We start from the raw sequence: 19,017 nt of genomic DNA, 5'->3' as shown, positions 1-19,017 counted from the left end.
CAACGAAAGCTTGCCATTGTGTTGCTGTAACGGAAGAATCTATGTCTCCTCATGTAGATGGTCCACTGAAGACATCAGTAGGCACTTGGTTGCAGTTAGCAGGTCGGCAGTCTGCCAGGTTTGACCATTTTTCCATAGCGTTGCACTTATATTCGCGGACCATACTGGAGCCGCATAGTTACCATAAATCGACATATCGCGTTATATGTGATCAACAATGTTTCTTTATCTCGATCCCTAGGGCTTCCGGCTAGGGCTGACGACATGAACATGCTGTCGAATATGACACCTAGAATTATGGGGTAATTTGTAGTCGGAATTCTGTAAACATCGATCATGACATTTAACTCAGTTCTCACCTCTGCCGTCTATGTGGTGAACAGAGTGGCCGTAGATATAGTGGCGGATATTTGCATATTCCTCGCGTGGAATATCAGTCAAATAGGAGTTCAGCCTTTCACAAATGACATCAGGGAAGGTACCTGAGGCCAAGATCGTACAATCAAACCGCAAACGTTATGATCCCATTGTCGTCTAGAGTGGGCGGAATACAGAAGAGGTTGGGGTTAAACAGTTCGGGAGATATCACCCCCCCCCCCCCCCCCACCATCCCCCTTGGGGTACTCCGTGTTTCACTCAACGAGAATTGGATTTTTCTTCAGGAATTCCACTTACGACTGGCATCCACACTTATAACTGATTATACAACGTTTCAAACTTGGCCAGAGTGTTGTCTGCTCGATGTCCCTCAAACAGCGTATAAAAAGGATTTTGATAAGTCAAGCGCCACCATCACACGGCTTGGCTTGGTTGAGTCCTCGACTAATATGTGTGGAGATGGCGTGCAGCGCTCTTGTCGTCCTGTGCTGATGATCGGCAACTGGATAGCTGGTGTGGACTAAAGGCCTCAACACATAAGAAGCATGGCATTCTTGCTGAAGTCATGTCTGATAAAAGACTAAAGACCAAGTTCGACCTAATAAAAAGATTTCAGAAGCACATTATAATTAGGTCGAACTTGGTCTTTAGTCATTTACCAGATATGACTTAAGCAGAAATACCATGCTACTTATGTGTCGAGGCCTTAAGGCCTGCGTACATAAGCTGCCTCACCTGGTTGCCTTGCTTGCTTCTGATAAAAGAATAAAAAAGAAAAGGGCAAACCAGTTCGAAATTTGCTCTGCCTCCTTTATTCTTTTATTTTTATTATGTCAAAAATGAAGCAGGAAAGCAAGGCAACCAGGCAAAGCAGCTTATGTACGCAGGCCTTTAAAGCCTCAAAGGTTTTTTCTACGGGCGACAAAAGCGAAATCGGTCTGTAGCGGGAACACCCTGGCCATTTTCCAGACTTCGTGAACGATGTGGGTAGCTAACGACAGGTTGAGAACTTTAGTGAGATACTCAACTCCCGGCGCACATTCTGCTGTTTCAGCATTACCATGGAGATTCAATCAGGGTCCAACGCTTTGGATGATTTAGCGTTCCTGATGACATTCGCAACATCATCCATTGGAAATTGTGGTGTTTACTCCTCAGTAGGAAGAGATATAATGTGACATTAAACTCTTCTGTTCGCCCTGCCACACCCGGAGTACTCAAAAAACTGTCGTTTAAAATTGATTGAGGTTCTATCTTACTTCTTTCCAGGGTGCAAGAGTGACTTAACCGTTGCCCCAACTTCACTTAGTCCAGCTCCAATGTTACAACTCTTCAGCTGATTTAACCACTTGTTCCGTTTGTGCTCACCGACAAAACTGTTAATTTCCAGTGTCAGCTCATTAACTCACTGCAGTTGGCACGACGAACCTTATCTCGCTCATTTGCTAGACCCGTCGTCTCTGCTTGGAAGTTTGGTTTCACATCGAGTGTTCGACTGCCAGGTATGTGACGATGTCTCGGAACGTGCTTTCCTCTACCCGAAAGAAGGATTAGGCAGATCTCTGAAGCGGTGATTAGAGAACTCTCTGAAACTCGGCCAATTAGCTTTCCCATGATTGACGAATGTGCGGCGTTCAGAGATGACGAAATCGGGTGGTCTGCTAATGGAGACAATTATTGGGAGATGGTCTGATCCAAGCGAAATGAGGGGTTACCAGGTGACGTCATTTGTCAGACCAGGTGACACGATGGTTATGTTTGGCGAACTGTGAAACTCCTCTAATTCTGGTAGGGGGTCCACATTGACCGGGTGGTCTGCTAATGGAGACAATTATGTGGAGATGGTCTGATCCAAGGGATCCAGGTGACGTCATTTGTCAGACCAGGTGACACGATGGTTATGTCTGGCGAACTGTGACACTCCTCTAATTCTGGTAGGGGCGTCCTCATTGACCGTGCAAAACTTAGAACTATCAATCTGTTCAGCTAGCACTATAACCCTCTAGTCATTGCCGAGGACCGAATGCCACAACTCATGATGAGCATTTAAGTCCCCTAAGACCAAACGGTTTCATAACCTTTTAGAAGCGGGCTAATGTTAGGCTCGAAACCTGAGATACAGCGATTTATCTTCGGTATGCGAGGTAGGTCTGCATTGAACAGACTGCTGCAAAAGGAATTATAATCCCCCACCTCCACTTCTTGTGCGATCCTTCCTCAGCACGTTGTAACCATCATAACGCTGTAAGCTGCAGTTGTTGTTGAGCCTGATTTCTTGCACCACCGCGACCTTGATATTCTTCCGACTCATGATGTCCACTATTTCCTCGGAGTTCATTGCAATTAAATTGCAAAAAGGATGCATTGTCTTGGATTGGAATGACAACGGCTGGTGTTAAATGCTGCGTGTGCGGTTGCTGTTGAAGGGACTGCGGGGGAGTTTCGTAATCCGACGACAAGGGAGTTTCGTAATCAGACGACAACGACTCACTGGGTGCAGTGTTCACGCAGCATGCAGCAACATAGTCCCTGTCGTAGTCCCTCACGTGGACAAGTCCAGCGCAACCCCTTAGATGCACCCACTCCTGACATCTGTTGCATTTTACGGAAGGTTGGATGTGGTTGAAGATGCGAATGTGACAAACCGAGCACAAATATACAAACATATGTACACGAAAAAAATAACGGGTATTTTTTTACAGGTTTGTTTTTCGAATAGAGATAAAACTGGCATTTTGTGGTCAAATCTGGCAACTCTAATGTCATTTATGTTCAGTTTGTTTGCCATTTCATCATGAACAGGTTGACAAGAGAACAACGCTTGCAAATCGTGCAAATTTATTTCGAAAATAATGGTTCAGTTCGCGAAGTTTACCGCAAGCTCCGTCCATTTTATGGTCGACATAATCGTCCATCGGAGCAATTAATTCGGTTAACCATGGATCGTTTTCGCACTACGTTTACTCTATATGATAATACGCATCCGCAGAGACGTCGAACAGTGCACACCGAAGAAACAATTGCCGCTGCAGAGCAAAGTGTTGAAGAGGACCCGAATGAATCGATTCGCCACCGTGCACAGCAATTGGAGCTTTGTCCATCAACTTTATGGAAGATTTTGCGCAAAGATCTTGGCTTGCGACCTTACAAGATCCAGCTTGTGCAAGAATTAAAGCCGCGAGACCATGCAATGCGTCATGATTTTGGTGTATGGGCCGAAAATAAGATTGATCTCGATGCTGATTTTCATCGCAAAATTTTGTTCAGTGATGAGGCTCATTTTTGGTTGAATGGCTACGTCAACAAGCAAAATTGCCGCATTTGGAGTGAAGAGAATCCACATAAGACCCTTGAGACACCATTACATCCACAAAAACTGACTGTTTGGTGTGCTCTATGGGCTGGTGGAGTCCATACTTCTGGGCCATACTTCTTCCGAAATAATGCTGGAGAGGCAGTTACCATTAATGGAGACCGGTATAGAGCCATGATAACCGACTATTTTGTTCCCGAATTGGATGGCATGAATGTGGATGAGTTGTGGTTCCAACAAGACGACGCTACATGCCACACAGCGCACGTCACAATCGATTTATTGAAGGAAACATTCGATGAGCGCATAATTTCGCGGAATGGACCTGTCAATTGGCCACCAAGATCGTGTGATTTGACACCATTGGATTATTTTCTTTGGGGATATGTGAAATGGGGATTTGTCGCTCGTCTACGCCAACAAACCAGAAACGTTAGGGGAATTCGAATCCAACATTCGTGGCGTTATTGCCGACATACGGCCGAAAAAGTGGTTGAAAATTGGACCTCTAGAATTTGCTTTATTCGAGCCAGCCGCGGCGGCCACATGCCCGAAATCATATTTAAACATTAATGACATAAAATTATCCTTCCAATAAATCCAAAATGATGGACATTAAAACGATTTTCTTGTGTTTTATTTCAATTCGAAGTTCTATACCACTAAAAAAAACACCCGATACAAACATAATTGTACTAATGGTGTGTGGTTCTGGGTCAATCCGGTACTAGAGAACCCGCTGCCGTGGGAAAGACTTTCTTTAGCTCGTCTATAAAGACGACCTTCCGTTCGTCTATAAAGACGGCCTTTAACACGTCTATAAAAACGACCTCCGGCACGTCTATAAAGACGACTTTCCGTTCGTCTAAAAAAACGACCTTCGACACGTCTATAAAAACGACCTTCGGCACGTCTGTAAAGACGACCATCAACCCGTCTACAAAGACGACATTTAACTCGTCTATAAAGACGACCTCTTCAACTCGCCTATAAAGACGACCTCTTCAGCTCGTCTATAAAGACGACCTCTTCAGCTCGTCTATAAAGACGACCTCTTCAGCTCGTCTATAAAGACGACCTCTTCAGCTCGTCTATAAAGACGACCTCTTCAGCTCGTCTATAAAGACGACCTCTTCAGCTCGTCTATAAAGACGACCTCTTCAGCTCGTCTATAAAGACGACCTCTTCAGCTCGTCTATAAAGACGACCTCTTCAGCTCGTCTATAAAGACGACCTCTTCAGCTCGTCTATAAAGACGACCTCTTCAGCTCGTCTATAAAGACGACCTCTTCAGCTCGTCTATAAAGACGACCTCTTCAGCTCGTCTATAAAGACGACCTCTTCAGCTCATCTATAAAGACGACCTCTACAGCTCGTCTATAAAGACGACCTTCGGGATGTATAAAAACTACATTCGGCACGACTATAAAGAACACCTTCGGCAGGCCTCTAAAGACGACATTCGTCATGTCTATAAAAACGACCTTCAGATCGTTTATAAAGACCCCCTTCATCTTGTCTATAAACACTCCCTTCAGCTCGTCTATAAAGACGACCATAAGCTCGCCTATAAATACTCCCTTCACCTCGTTTATAAAGTCTTTATAGACGAGATAAAGGGTATCTCGTCTAGAAAGACTCCCTTCACCTCGTCTATAAAGACGCCCTTTAGGTCCTCTATAAAGACTCCCCTCAGTTCATCTATAAAGATTCACTTCAATTCGGTTTTTAAGATTCCCTTCGTCTCGTCTATGTATGTATGTGTATGTTGGGGCGTTACCATCCATAAACTTTCCATGTGAAAGAAAGTTCTTTTCCAACTAAGTTTTTTTCTTTCTCAAATAGTTTTTCCTAACGTTTATAATTTATTAACAGCAACAACATGTAACTTATAAGACGTCTACAATTTTTCTTTAGAATTCTTGTCGTGTCGGTACATGAGAAAGAAGCCACTTCTTTATAAAGATGTGTCGGTGTGTGTGTGTGTGTGTGCGTGTATGTGTTGTTATGCCGGCAAATGTAATATTAAATGCTGACTTCACACGCTAATTACCTTACCATTCATGTAAATCCCACAGCGAGTGATATGGGGTATGACGATATGCCGAAACCAATGGCACCGCCACTTCATATTCCACTTGAAAATCCGATGGAGCTGAAGCTCCTGCTGCTGCTGCTCCTGAATTGGTGTTTGTGGCTGCTGCCATTGCATTAGAAGGTGGTATACGATCCAAGGCAGGATTAGAATTTGAAACTAAGGAACGTTTGCGTAAATACATATTTGAAGATTGTTGGGATGTAAGTGGCTGGTGGGCAGGTGGTGCATGCATTTGCTGCTGTTGTGCAGGATGATGATGGTAGCCATGCTGCTGCTGATATTGTGTATGTGGATGGACATGATTGCCATTGAGTTGATGTAAATTATTTGTAGCTGTCAAATTGCCGCCGCCGCCACCGCCATGACTGACCAATGCCGTGTCATGATGATTCAAACCGAACCAATTTTGGGTATTGGCATTGAACATTTTTATTTTTTTAATAATTCTTTTTTCTTCAAACACTTTTCACATTGATATAATTTTATTTTGTTTTATTTAATTGTATTTTATTTCCCTTTTGTAGCACCCGTTTTAAACTTTTTGTTGTGCCGTTTTGCACTAAACGTCCGTTATTTGTGAGGGTAGTTTCTAAACTGACCAGCGACTGCTGACTGATGTTTGAAGTCCAACGCATAAGTCTAGGATGTTTTGGCTGTTGCCTTTGTTCTCAGCTGCAGAGAGTGTGTGTTTTGTTTCAATATTATTTCTATATTATCGCGAGTGGTAACATGAGAATTATTTAGGGTTGACAGAGGAGGGTGGCAATCCACGTTACTAGCCACGATAGTTTAACTTTAGTTGGCTTACAATATCCTTTTGTGGTCATCGTGGAAACCAAAGCCAACAGTGGGAAAATAAAAAAGAGCTCTTTAAAAGAGACAAAGGGTGTAAAAGAGATTCTTTATAGACGACCGGAGACAGTTTTTATAGATCACCTGAAAGAGTATTTAAAAACGACATGAATTTAAATAGGTGATCTATAAAACATCAAAGAGTCTTAATAGACCACCAGAGGGAAGAGAGTTTTATAGATGACACAAGAGAGTCTTTATAAACAAACCCTTTAGCTTTATAGATCACCTTAGGAAGTCTTTATATACGACCTGAAGGGAGTCTTTATACACGAGCTGATGGTTGTCTTTATAGAAGAGGTGAATGGAGTCTTTATAGATGAGAGGAAGCGAGTTTTATAGGCGAACTGAAGGTCGTCTTTATAGACGAGCTGAAGGGAGTCTTTTTAGACGAGCTGAAGGTCGTCTTTATAGACGAGCCGAAGGTCGTCTTTATAAACGTGCCGAAGGTCGTCTTTAATGACGTGCCGAAGGTCGTCTTTATAGACGTGCCGAAGGTCGTCTTTATAGACGTGCCGAAGGTCGTCTTTATAGACGTGCCGAAGGTCGTCTTTATAGACGTGCCGAAGGTCGTCTTTATAGACGTGCCGAAGGTCGTCTTTATAGACGTGCCGAAGGTCGTCTTTATAGACGTGCCGAAGGTCGTCTTTATAGACGTGCCGAAGGTCGTCTTTACAGACGAGCTGAAGATCGTCTTTATCGACGAGCTGAAGGTCGTCTTTATAGACGTGCAGAAGGTCGTCTTTATAGACGTGCCGAAGGTCGTCTTTATAGACGTGCCGAAGGTCGTCTCTATAGACGAGCTGAAGGTCGTCTCTATAGACGAGCTGAAGGTCGTCTCTATAGACGAGCTAAAGGTCGTCTCTATAGACGAGCTGAAGGTCGTCTCTATAGACGATCTGAAGGTCGCCTCTATAAACGAGCTGAAGGTCGTCCTCGTGCCGAATGACGTCTTTATAGACGTGCCGAAGGTCGTCTTTATAGACGTGCCGAAGGTCGTCTTTATAGACGTGCCGAAGGTCGTCTTTATAGACGAGCTGAAGGTCGTCTCTATAGACGAGCTGAAGGTCGTCTTTATAGACGAGCTGAAGGTCGTCTTTATAGACGTGCCGAAGGTCGTCTTTATAGACGTGCCGAAGGTCGTCTTTATAGACGTACCGAAGGACGTCTTTATAGACGTGCCGAAGGACGTCTTTATAGACGAGCTGATGGCCGTCTTTATAGACGAGCTGATGGTCGTCCTTATAGACGAGCTGATGGTCGTCCTTATAGACGTAAGGAAGTCGTCTTTATAGACGAGCTGAAGTTCGTCTTTATAGACGAGCTGAAGGACGTGGCGAAGCTTCTCTTTATAGACGTGCCGAAGGTCGTCTTTATAGACGTGCTGAAGGGCGTCTTTATATACGACCTGAAGGTCGTCTTTATAGACGAGCTGAAGGTCGTCCTCGTGCCGAAGGACGTCTTTATAGACGTGCCGAAGGACGTCTTTATAGACGTGCCGAAGGACGTCTTTATAGACGTGCCGAAGGACGTCTTTTATAGACGTGCCGAAGGACGTCTTTATAGACGTGCCGAAGGTCGTCTTTATAGACGTGCCGAAGGTCGTCTTTATAGACGTGCCGAAGGACGTCTTTATAGACGTGCTGAAGGACGTCTTTATAGACGAGCTGAAGGTCGTCTTTATAGACGAGCTGATGGCCGTCTTTATAGACGTAAGGAAGTCGTCTTTATAGACGAGCTGAAGTTCGTCTTTATAGACGAGCTGAAGGACGTTGCGAAGCTTCTCTTTATAGACGCGCCGAAGGTCGTCTTTATAGACGTGCTGAAGGTCGTCTTTATATACGACTTGAAGGTCGTCTTTATAGACGTGCTGAAGATCGTCCTCGTGCCGAAGGACGTCTTTATAGCGTGCCGAAGGACGTCTTTATAGACGTGCCGAAGGACGTCTTTATAGACGTGCCGAAGGACGTCTTTATAGACGTGCCGAAGGTCGTCTTTATAGACGTGCCGAAGGTCGTCTTTATAGACGTGCCGAAGGACGTCTTTATAGACGTGCCGAAGGACGTCTTTATAGACGTGCCGAAGGACGTCTTTATAGACGAGCTGATGGTCGTCTTTATAGACGTAAGGAAGTCGTCTTTATAGACGAGCTGAAGGACGTGGCGAAGCTTCTCTTTATAGACGTGCCGAAGGTCGTCTTTATAGGCGTGCTGAAGGTCGTCTTTATATACGACCTGAAGGTCGTCTTTATAGACGAGCTGATGGTCGTCTTTATAGACGAGCTGATGGTCGTCTTTATAGACGTAAGGATGTCGTCTTTATAGACGAGCTGAAGTTCGTCTTTATAGACGAGCTGAAGGACGTGGCGAAGCTTCTCTTTATAGACGAGCCGAAGGTCGTCTTTATAGACGTGGCGAAGGTCGTCATTATAGACGAGCTGAAGGTCGTCATTATAGACGAGCTGAAGGTCGTCATTATAGACGAGCTGAAGGTCGTCATTATAGACGAGCTGAAGGTCGTCATTATAGACGAGCTGAATGTCGTCATTATAGACGAGCTGAAGGTCGTCATTATAGACGAGCTGAAGGTCGTCATTATAGACGAGCTGAAGGTCGTCATTATAGACGAGCTGAAGGTCGTCATTATAGACGAGCTGAAGGTCGTCATTATAGACGAGCTGAAGGTCGTCATTATAGACGAGCTGAAGGTCGTCATTATAGACGAGCTGAAGGTCGTCATTATAGACGAGCTGATGGTCGTCTTTATAGACGTAAGGATGTCGTCTTTATAGACGAGCTGAAGTTCGTCTTTATAGACGAGCTGAAGGACGTGGCGAAGCTTCTCTTTATAGACGAGCCGAAGGTCGTCTTTATAGACGTGGCGAAGGTCGTCATTATAGACGAGCTGAAGGTCGTCATTATAGACGAGCTGAAGGTAGTCATTATAGACGAGCTGAAGGTAGTCATTATAGACGAGCTGAAGGTCGTCATTATAGACGAGCTGAAGGTCGTCATTATAGACGAGCTGAAGGTCGTCATTATAGACGAGCTGAAGGTCGTCATTATAGACGAGCTGAAGGTCGTCATTATAGACGAGCTGAAGGTCGTCATTATAGACGAGCTGAAGGTCGTCATTATAGACGAGCTGAAGGTCGTCATTATAGACGAGCTGAAGGTCGTCATTATAGACGAGCTGAAGGTCGTCATTATAGACGAGCTGAAGGTCGTCATTATAGACGAGCTGAAGGTCGTCATTATAGACGAGCTGAAGGTCGTCATTATAGACGAGCTGAAGGTCGTCATTATAGACGAGCTGAAAGTCGTCATTATAGACGAGCTGAAGGTCGTCATTATAGACGAGCTGAAGGTCGTCATTATAGACGAGCTGAAGGTCGTCATTATAGACGAACTGAAGGTCGTCATTATAGACGAACTGAAGGTCGTCTTTATAGACGAGCTGAAGGTCGTCATTATAGACGAGCTGAAGGTCGTCATTATAGACGAGCTGAAGGTCGTCATTATAGACGAGCTGAAGGTCGTCTTTATAGACGAGCTGAAGGTCGTCTTTATAGACGAGCTGAAGGTCGTCTTTATAGACGAGCTGAAGGTCGTCTTTATAGACGAGCTGAAGGTCGTCTTTATAGACGAGCTGAAGGTCGTCTTTATAGACGAGCTGAAGGTCGTCTTTATAGACGAGCTGAAGGTCGTCATTATAGACGAGCTGAAGGTCGTCATTATAGACGAGCTGAAGGTCGTCATTATAGACGAGCTGAAGGTCGTCATTATAGACGAGCTGAAGGTCGTCATTATAGACGAACTGAAGGTCGTCATTATAGACGAACTGAAGGTCGTCATTATAGACGAACTGAAGGTCGTCTTTATAGACGAGCTGAAGGTCGTCATTATAGACGAGCTGAAGGTCGTCATTATAGACGAGCTGAAGGTCGTCATTATAGACGAGCTGAAGGTCGTCATTATAGACGAGCTGAAGGTCGTCATTATAGACGAGCTGAAGGTCGTCATTATAGACGAGCTGAAGGTCGTCATTATAGACGAGCTGAAGGTCGTCATTATAGACGAGCTGAAGGTCGTCATTATAGACGAGCTGAAGGTCGTCATTATAGACGAGCTGAAGGTCGTCATTATAGACGAGCTGAAGGTCGTCATTATAGACGAGCTGAAGGTCGTCATTATAGACGAGCTGAAGGTCGTCATTATAGACGAGCTGAAGGTCGTCATTATAGACGAGCTGAAGGTCGTCATTATAGACGAGCTGAAGGTCGTCATTATAGACGAGCTGAAGGTCGTCATTATAGACGAGCTGAAGGTCGTCATTATAGACGAGCTGAAGGTCGTCATTATAGACGAGCTGAAGGTCGTCATTATAGACGAGCTGAAGGTCGTCATTATAGACGAGCTGAAGGTCGTCATTATAGACGAGCTGAAGGTCGTCATTATAGACGAGCTGAAGGTCGTCATTATAGACGAGCTGAAGGTCGTCATTATAGACGAGCTGAAGGTCGTCATTATAGACGAGCTGAAGGTCGTCATTATAGACGAGCTGAAGGTCGTCATTATAGACGAGCTGAAGGTCGTCATTATAGACGAGCTGAAGGTCGTCATTATAGACGAGCTGAAGGTCGTCATTATAGACGAGCTGAAGGTCGTCATTATAGACGAGCTGAAGGTCGTCATTATAGACGAGCTGAAGGTCGTCATTATAGACGAGCTGAAGGTCGTCATTATAGACGAGCTGAAGGTCGTCATTATAGACGAGCTGAAGGTCGTCATTATAGACGAGCTGAAGGTCGTCATTATAGACGAGCTGAAGGTCGTCATTATAGACGAGCTGAAGGTCGTCATTATAGACGAGCTGAAGGTCGTCATTATAGACGAGCTGAAGGTCGTCATTATAGACGAGCTGAAGGTCGTCATTATAGACGAGCTGAAGGTCGTCATTATAGACGAGCTGAAGGTCGTCATTATAGACGAGCTGAAGGTCGTCATTATAGACGAGCTGAAGGTCGTCATTATAGACGAGCTGAAGGTCGTCATTATAGACGAGCTGAAGGTCGTCATTATAGACGAGCTGAAGGTCGTCATTATAGACGAGCTGAAGGTCGTCATTATAGACGAGCTGAAGGTCGTCATTATAGACGAACTGAAGGTCGTCATTATAGACGAACTGAAGGTCGTCTTTATAGACGAGCTGAAGGTCGTCATTATAGACGAGCTGAAGGTCGTCATTATAGACGAGCTGAAGGTCGTCATTATAGACGAGCTGAAGGTCGTCTTTATAGACGAGCTGAAGGTCGTCTTTATAGACGAGCTGAAGGTCGTCTTTATAGACGAGCTGAAGGTCGTCTTTATAGACGAGCTGAAGGTCGTCATTATAGACGAGCTGAAGGTCGTCATTATAGACGAGCTGAAGGTCGTCATTATAGACGAGCTGAAGGTCGTCATTATAGACGAACTGAAGGTCGTCATTATAGACGAACTGAAGGTCGTCATTATAGACGAACTGAAGGTCGTCTTTATAGACGAGCTGAAGGTCGTCATTATAGACGAGCTGAAGGTCGTCATTATAGACGAGCTGAAGGTCGTCATTATAGACGAGCTGAAGGTCGTCATTATAGACGAGCTGAAGGTCGTCATTATAGACGAGCTGAAGGTCGTCATTATAGACGAGCTGAAGGTCGTCATTATAGACGAGCTGAAGGTCGTCATTATAGACGAGCTGAAGGTCGTCATTATAGACGAGCTGAAGGTCGTCATTATAGACGAGCTGAAGGTCGTCATTATAGACGAGCTGAAGGTCGTCATTATAGACGAGCTGAAGGTCGTCATTATAGACGAGCTGAAGGTCGTCATTATAGACGAGCTGAAGGTCGTCATTATAGACGAGCTGAAGGTCGTCATTATAGACGAGCTGAAGGTCGTCATTATAGACGAGCTGAAGGTCGTCATTATAGACGAGCTGAAGGTCGTCATTATAGACGAGCTGAAGGTCGTCATTATAGACGAGCTGAAGGTCGTCATTATAGACGAGCTGAAGGTCGTCATTATAGACGAGCTGAAGGTCGTCATTATAGACGAGCTGAAGGTCGTCATTATAGACGAGCTGAAGGTCGTCATTATAGACGAGCTGAAGGTCGTCATTATAGACGAGCTGAAGGTCGTCATTATAGACGAGCTGAAGGTCGTCTTTATAGACGAGCTGAAGGTCGTCTTTATAGACGAGCTGAAGGTCGTCTTTATAGACGAGCTGAAGGTCGTGTTTATAGACGAACTGACGCTGGGGAGGACTAAAGCCTCAAGAGTCGTTGTTACGGGCGACAAAAGCAAAATGGGTTTGTACGATTCACATTTGCTAGCATCCTTGCATGGATTCAGTAGCGGGACCACCCTGTCCATTTTCCAGTCGATTTCCATCGATATGGTTGGCTAGCGAAATGTGGAGAACGTTAGTGAGATAGTTGACTCACGGCTCATCCAACTGTTTCAGCATTACCATGGAGATTTCATCAGGGCCCGACGATTTGGTTGATTTAGCGTTCCCGATATTTCCATTGTAAGTAGAAGCGGTTCATCATCAGGAAGCAGGAAGATCTCTAATCCGACGTAGTATTCGTCACTACGCCCTGTCACTCCAGGGGTCCTCAATAAATTGTCGATTGAAATAACTTGCACACCTCTTCCGATCAGTCAGTCAGTGACAGAGGTTCTATCTTCCTCTTTTCCAAGCTCCGAAAGTGACTTAACCGTTGTCTACATTTCACTTATTCCGGCACCAATGTTCCAACTCTTCAGATGATTTAACCACTTGCTCCGTTTATGCTCACCAACCCACCTGTTAATTTCCAGTGTCAGCTTCCTGACTCTGGGGTCACTAGGGTTGGTATGACGAAGCTCATCACGCTCGTTTGCTAATCCCGTCGCCTCTGTTGGGAAGTTTGGTCTCACTTCGGGTATTCGACCAACAGATATATGGCGAGCGGATACAGCAGTGATGTTGTCTCGGTACGTCATTTCTGCTACCCGAACATCAGAAGGGTTGGGCAGATCTCTGAAGCGGTGATAAGTGAACTCTCTGAAACTAGGCCAATTAGCTTTTCAATGATCGATAATGAACCGCTGATGAATACATTTATGGGGAGATGGTCTGAGCCAAGAGAAACTACGGGTTGCCAGGCGATATCATTTGTCACACCAGGTAACATGATGGCTATGTCTGGCGAACTGTGACACTTTCTCCTAATTCTGGTAGGGGCGTCCTCTTTGATTGTGCAAATCGTAGAGCTATCAATCTGCTCAGCCGAGGACCGAATGCCACAACTAATGATAAGCATTAAAGTCACCCAAAACCAGACGTTTATGACCTTCAAAAAGGAGTCTAATGTTGGGAGTACAGCTATTTATCGGCGGGATGTATACGTTAAGCAACTCTATCTCGCACTCTAGTTTCGCACCTGACTGATACCAGCATACATTCGTATACAAGACTCTCATATGGTCGTCTATGAAGACTTCCCTTGGTTCGTCTATAAAGACCCTTTTCTATGTGTCTTTGAAGACTCTCTTCTACTTATGTTTTACTACATATCCTCGCGTCACCGTGGTGCAATGGTTAGCACGTCCGCCTTGCACTCAGAAGGTCTGCGGTTCGAATCCCAGGCCAAGCAAACATCAAAATCTTCAACGGTGGCAAAATTCCCCCTCAGTAATGCTGGCGACATTTCCTGAGTATTTAAGCCATGAAAAACTTCTCTACAAGTGGTGTCGTAAGACACGCCGTTCGGACTCGGCAATAAAAAGTAGGTCCCATATCATTGAGCCAATATGAATCGGCGTGCACTCATTGATATGAGAGAAGTCTCCCTTGTCCCATCTGGGATGTTTGTGGAACAATTATTACATATCCTCGCGTCTGCTAGTCCCCTTTTTTGCCCCACTGTATTTTTTTATTTTTATTTTTTTTTTTTGTAGTCATTCATAACTTACTCACTTACTATTTGACCACTACTCGCATTCCCCTCCCCTTCCCACTGCTCGTTGCCTTGGTACTTTGCTGACATTTCGTGGTGGTCAAGTATTTGGTGTGTTTGTGTGTATGTCGGAGAATTATAGGTATGTTGTATTGGGAGAAACCACTTGTTCATTTGTTTGTTGCATTCATTGGCTTTTGTTCTCTTCGGAGGCCAAATAGTAAAAAAGCAACAATAACAATAAGAACATCATCATTATCCGTCGCTATTAATATGAAATGAGGTTAAAGGAAGTTGGGTTTTGGTACGCTACTCATGTTACACACACACCAACACATACATAATATAAACACATAGATGTAGCGGCATATACCGGGTTTTTCTCACTACTCTTTCTTGACGTTTACGTTATTTGTTTGAGCTATAATCCTTTGACAGGTCGTACTAGTTCATTGAAGGTTTTGTTACGTAGAATGGACCTTATTTAGAGTAAGTTTTTACATTTACATGGGGGCCACCGTGGTGCAATGGTTAGCACGTCCGCCTTGCACTCAGAAGGTCTGCAGTTCGAATCCCAGGCCAAGCAACATCAAATTTTCAACGGTGGCAAAATTCCCCCTCAGTAATGCTGGCGACATTTCCTTAGTATTTAAGCCATGAAAAACTTCTCTAAATGTGGTGTCGTAAGACACGCCGTTCGGACTCGGCAATAAAAAGTAGGTCCCATATCATTGAGCCAATATGAATCGGCGTGATATGAGAGAAGTCTCCCTTGTCCCATCTGGGATGTTTGTGGAAAAATTATATTTTACATTTACGAAATGCAGTGGACTTCAATTGTCAGTTGATTATACTTCAAATGAAATCCACTGGATTTCAGATTTGTTTTTTTGGACGAATGTAACTGACAGTTGAAATCCGATGAATTTCATAAATATAAACATGTGTTTATAGTAGAATTAGGTATTTCATAAAGGGGTTTATTCTGAACGTAAATTTCCCGTGAGTTTTCTCACTTTCTCCTTTTACTTGAAACGGCGAAAAAATGGGGAGTTTTCGTTCAGAGTAACCCCCAAAAAGTCATGTTCTGATCAATGGCGTAAATTAGCGGGTGATATTTAATGAGATATTTTAGGGATCAACGCAGATTCTTTATAAAATCTTCATAAAGGGTTTCTTCTAAGTGCTCGTTTATAAAGAGTATCTTTTGGTCGCTTAATGTTTGTCTTTCTAGTTCAATTATGCATTTTTAGTTGTCTTTAACGCCATCTTACTGTTGTAGTATTCTTTCCCCTTATCAATATTTTCTGTCCCATCCACCTTTCAGCTCAATGAGGCCTTAAGGTCTTTGTACTGTACTTTGAATGGTATTCCTGTACTGCGATTAATTTGTTGAGTTACCGACAATTGTCGGAAAAAATAAAATGCTTATAATTTCGGTAATTACCGATGTTTATGGGTAAGTTAGCGTCGAATAAAAAGCAGTCGTAAAGTCCCGCCGATAGCAATAGTGTTGTCAACTTTTATTTGAACTTTTCATTCATAATTTTGCGTTTTAATTTTACCAATTTTACTCAAAAAAATGTGTTAGAGAATCGCATTACTGATTCGACTTTGCCTTCCATAGAGCAGAGGCTTCCTTTCTTCATCGTTTTTTGTTTTTTTTTTCATTTATGCTCCTGTGTTAAACAATTATTTTTCACGTCTTTTTTTCTCCTTGCCTTTTCTTGGTGGTGGTGGTGCTTAGAATGGAACGCACAACATGGCACGCCATCTCTTAAGCATGAATCGATTTTATCAAAACTTCATTTTATTTAACTAAATAAATCGGGGGTAATGATAATAAATTAAAACGAAAACAGTTTTAGTTTTTTTCTCTCCTTTGGCAAAGTGGATACCGAAGAAAAATTGGTTACAAAGTAATAAACCTATATTAGCAAAACTGTAGTGCTTCTCATTAGCCTAGATGGGTAGAAAGCAAAACACGTGAGCTCTTCATATTGCGCAATTAAATTATAGTGGACTTAAGGGGTCGTCTTCGGGTCGATTCATTATTAAGACACTCTTCTGTTTGTCTATAAATAATCAATTTAGCTCTCTTCTATATAAACACTGTTCTATGGTCATCCAATAGAACTCCCTTTTGATCATCTATAAAGACTCCATTTTGGTAATCTGAAAAGATTCCCTTTTGGTCGTGTATAAACCCTCTCTTTAGGTCATCGATAAAACTCCTTTTGGTCATCTATAAATACACGCTTTTGACTCCCTTTTGGTCGTATATAAAGACTCCCTTTTGGTCGTCTTTTAAAACTCCCTTTTGGTCGACTATAAAGGCTCTCTTTGGTCGCCTATAAAGGCACCCTTTTGTTCATCGATAACGATTCCCATTTGGTCGTCTTTTAAAACTACCTTTTGGTCGTGTATAAACCCTCTCTTTAGGTCATCGATAAAACTCCTTTTGGTCATCTACAAAGACTCCCTTTTGGTCGTCTTTTAAAACTACCGTTTGGTCGTCTATAAAGACTCCCTTTTGGTCGTCTATAAAGATCCCCTTTTGAGCATCTATAAAGACTCCGTTTTGTTCGTCGATAAAGAATCCCTTTTGGTCGTCTTTTAAAACTACCTTTTGGTCGTCTATAAAGACTCCCTTTTGGTCGTCTTTTAAAACTACCTTCTGGTCGTCCATAAAAACTCCCTTTTGGTCGTCTTTTAAAACTCCCTTTTGGTCGCCTATAAAGACTCCCTTTTGGTCGTCCATAATGACTCCCTTTTGGTCGTCCATAATGACTCCCTTTTGGTCGTCTATAAAGACTCCCTTTTGGTCGCCCTTAAAACTCCCTTTTGGTCGTCTAAAAAACTTCCTTTTGGTCGTCTTTTAAAACTCTCTTTTGGTCGCCTATAAAGACTCCCTTTTGGTCGTTTTTTAAAACTCCCTTTTGGTCGTCTTTTAAAACTCCCTTTTGGTCGCCTATAAAGACTCCCTTTTGGTCGTCTTTTAAAACTCCCTTTTGGTCGCCTATAAAGACTCCCTCTTGGTCGCCTATAAAGACTCCCTTTTGGTCGTCTATAAAGACTCCCTTTTGGTCATCTATAAAGACTCCATTTTGGTCTTCTTTTAAAACTTCCTTTTGTTCGTCGATAAAGATACCCTTTTGGTCGTCGATAAAACTCCTTTTGGCCGTCTATAAGTACCCGCTTTTGGTAATCTGTAAATAATCCCTTTTGGTCGTCTTTTAAAACTCCCTTTTGGTCGTCTATAAAGACTCCCTTTTGTTTGTCGATAAAGATTTCTTTTTGGTCGTCGATAAAACTTCTTTTGGTCGTCTATAAGTATCCGATTTTGGTAATCTATAAAGACTCCCTTTTGGTCGTCTTTTAAAACTCCCGTTTGGTCGCCTATAAAGACTCCCTTTTGGTCGGCTATAAAGACTATCTTTGGTCGTCTTTTAAAACTCCCTTTTGGTCGCCTATAAAGATTCCCTTTTGGTCGTCTATAAAGACTATCTTTGGTCGTCTTTTAAAACTACCTTTTGGTCGTCTATAAAGACTGCCTTTTGGTCGTCTATAAATATCCCCTTTTGGGCATCTATAAAGACTCCCTTGTGGTCGTCTTTAAAACTACCTTCTGGTCGTCTATAAAAACTCCCTTTTGGTCGTCTTTTAAAACTACCTTTTGGTCGTCTATAAAGACTCCCTTTTGGTCGTCTTTTAAAACTCCCTTTTGGTCGCCTATAAAGACTTCCATTTGGTAGTTTTTTAAAACTACCTTTTGGTCGTCTTTTAAAACTCCCATTTGGTCGTCTTTAAAGACTCCTTTTGGCCGCCTATAAAGACTCCCTTTTGGTCGTCTTTTAAAACTCCCTTTTGGTCGCCTATAAAGACTCTCTCTTGGTCGCCTATAAAGACTCCCTTTTGGTCATCTATAAAGACTCCATTTTGGTCATCTATAAAGACTCCATTTTGGTCGTCTTTTAAAACTTCCTTTTGTTCGTCGATAAAGATTCCCTTTTGGTCGTCGATAAAACTCCTTTTGGCCGTCTATAAGTACCCGCTTTTGGTAATCTGTAAATACTCCCTTTTGGTCGTCTTTTAAAACTCCCTTTTGGTCGTCTATAAAGACTCCCTTTTGGTCATCTATAAAGACTCCCTTTTGTTTGTCGATAAAGATTTCCCTATGGTCGTCGATAAAACTCCTTTTGGTCGTCTATAAGTATCCGATTTTGGTAATCTATAAAGACTCCCTTTTGGTCGTCTTTTAAAACTCCCGTTTGGTCGGCTATAAAGACTCCCTTTTGGTCGTCTATAAAGACTTTCTTTGGTCGTCTTTTAAAACTCCCTTTTGGTCGCCTATAAAGACTCCCTTTTGGTCGTCTATAAAGACTCCATTTT

At 43.2% G+C, this 19,017-nt stretch overlaps 1 protein-coding gene across 4 annotated transcripts in view; it reads right to left on the bottom strand.

Annotated features, from left to right (window-relative positions):
- Positions 1-19,017, bottom strand: part of kat-60L1 (katanin p60 ATPase-containing subunit A-like 1) — a 42,247-nt gene that overhangs the window by 21,066 nt on the left and 2,164 nt on the right. The window contains exon 1 of one of the 4 annotated variants that reach the window (XM_073978174.1): positions 5,750-6,430. The exons of 2 other annotated variants lie outside the window; for them this stretch is intronic. In XM_073978174.1, coding sequence (XP_073834275.1) covers positions 5,750-6,216 — 467 coding nt within the window. In that variant the 5' untranslated portion in view covers positions 6,217-6,430. Of the gene's footprint in view, positions 1-5,749; positions 6,431-19,017 lie in introns of those variants that run through there. One more of the 4 variants, XM_073978181.1, reaches the window with a different exon arrangement.

The sequence above is a fragment of the Musca autumnalis genome, unplaced genomic scaffold (assembly GCF_047663935.1).
Source record: "Musca autumnalis isolate F117 unplaced genomic scaffold, ASM4766393v1 scaffold_1, whole genome shotgun sequence".
Taxonomy (NCBI): domain Eukaryota; kingdom Metazoa; phylum Arthropoda; class Insecta; order Diptera; family Muscidae; genus Musca; species Musca autumnalis.
This window is presented reverse-complemented; position numbering and strand designations above follow the sequence as displayed.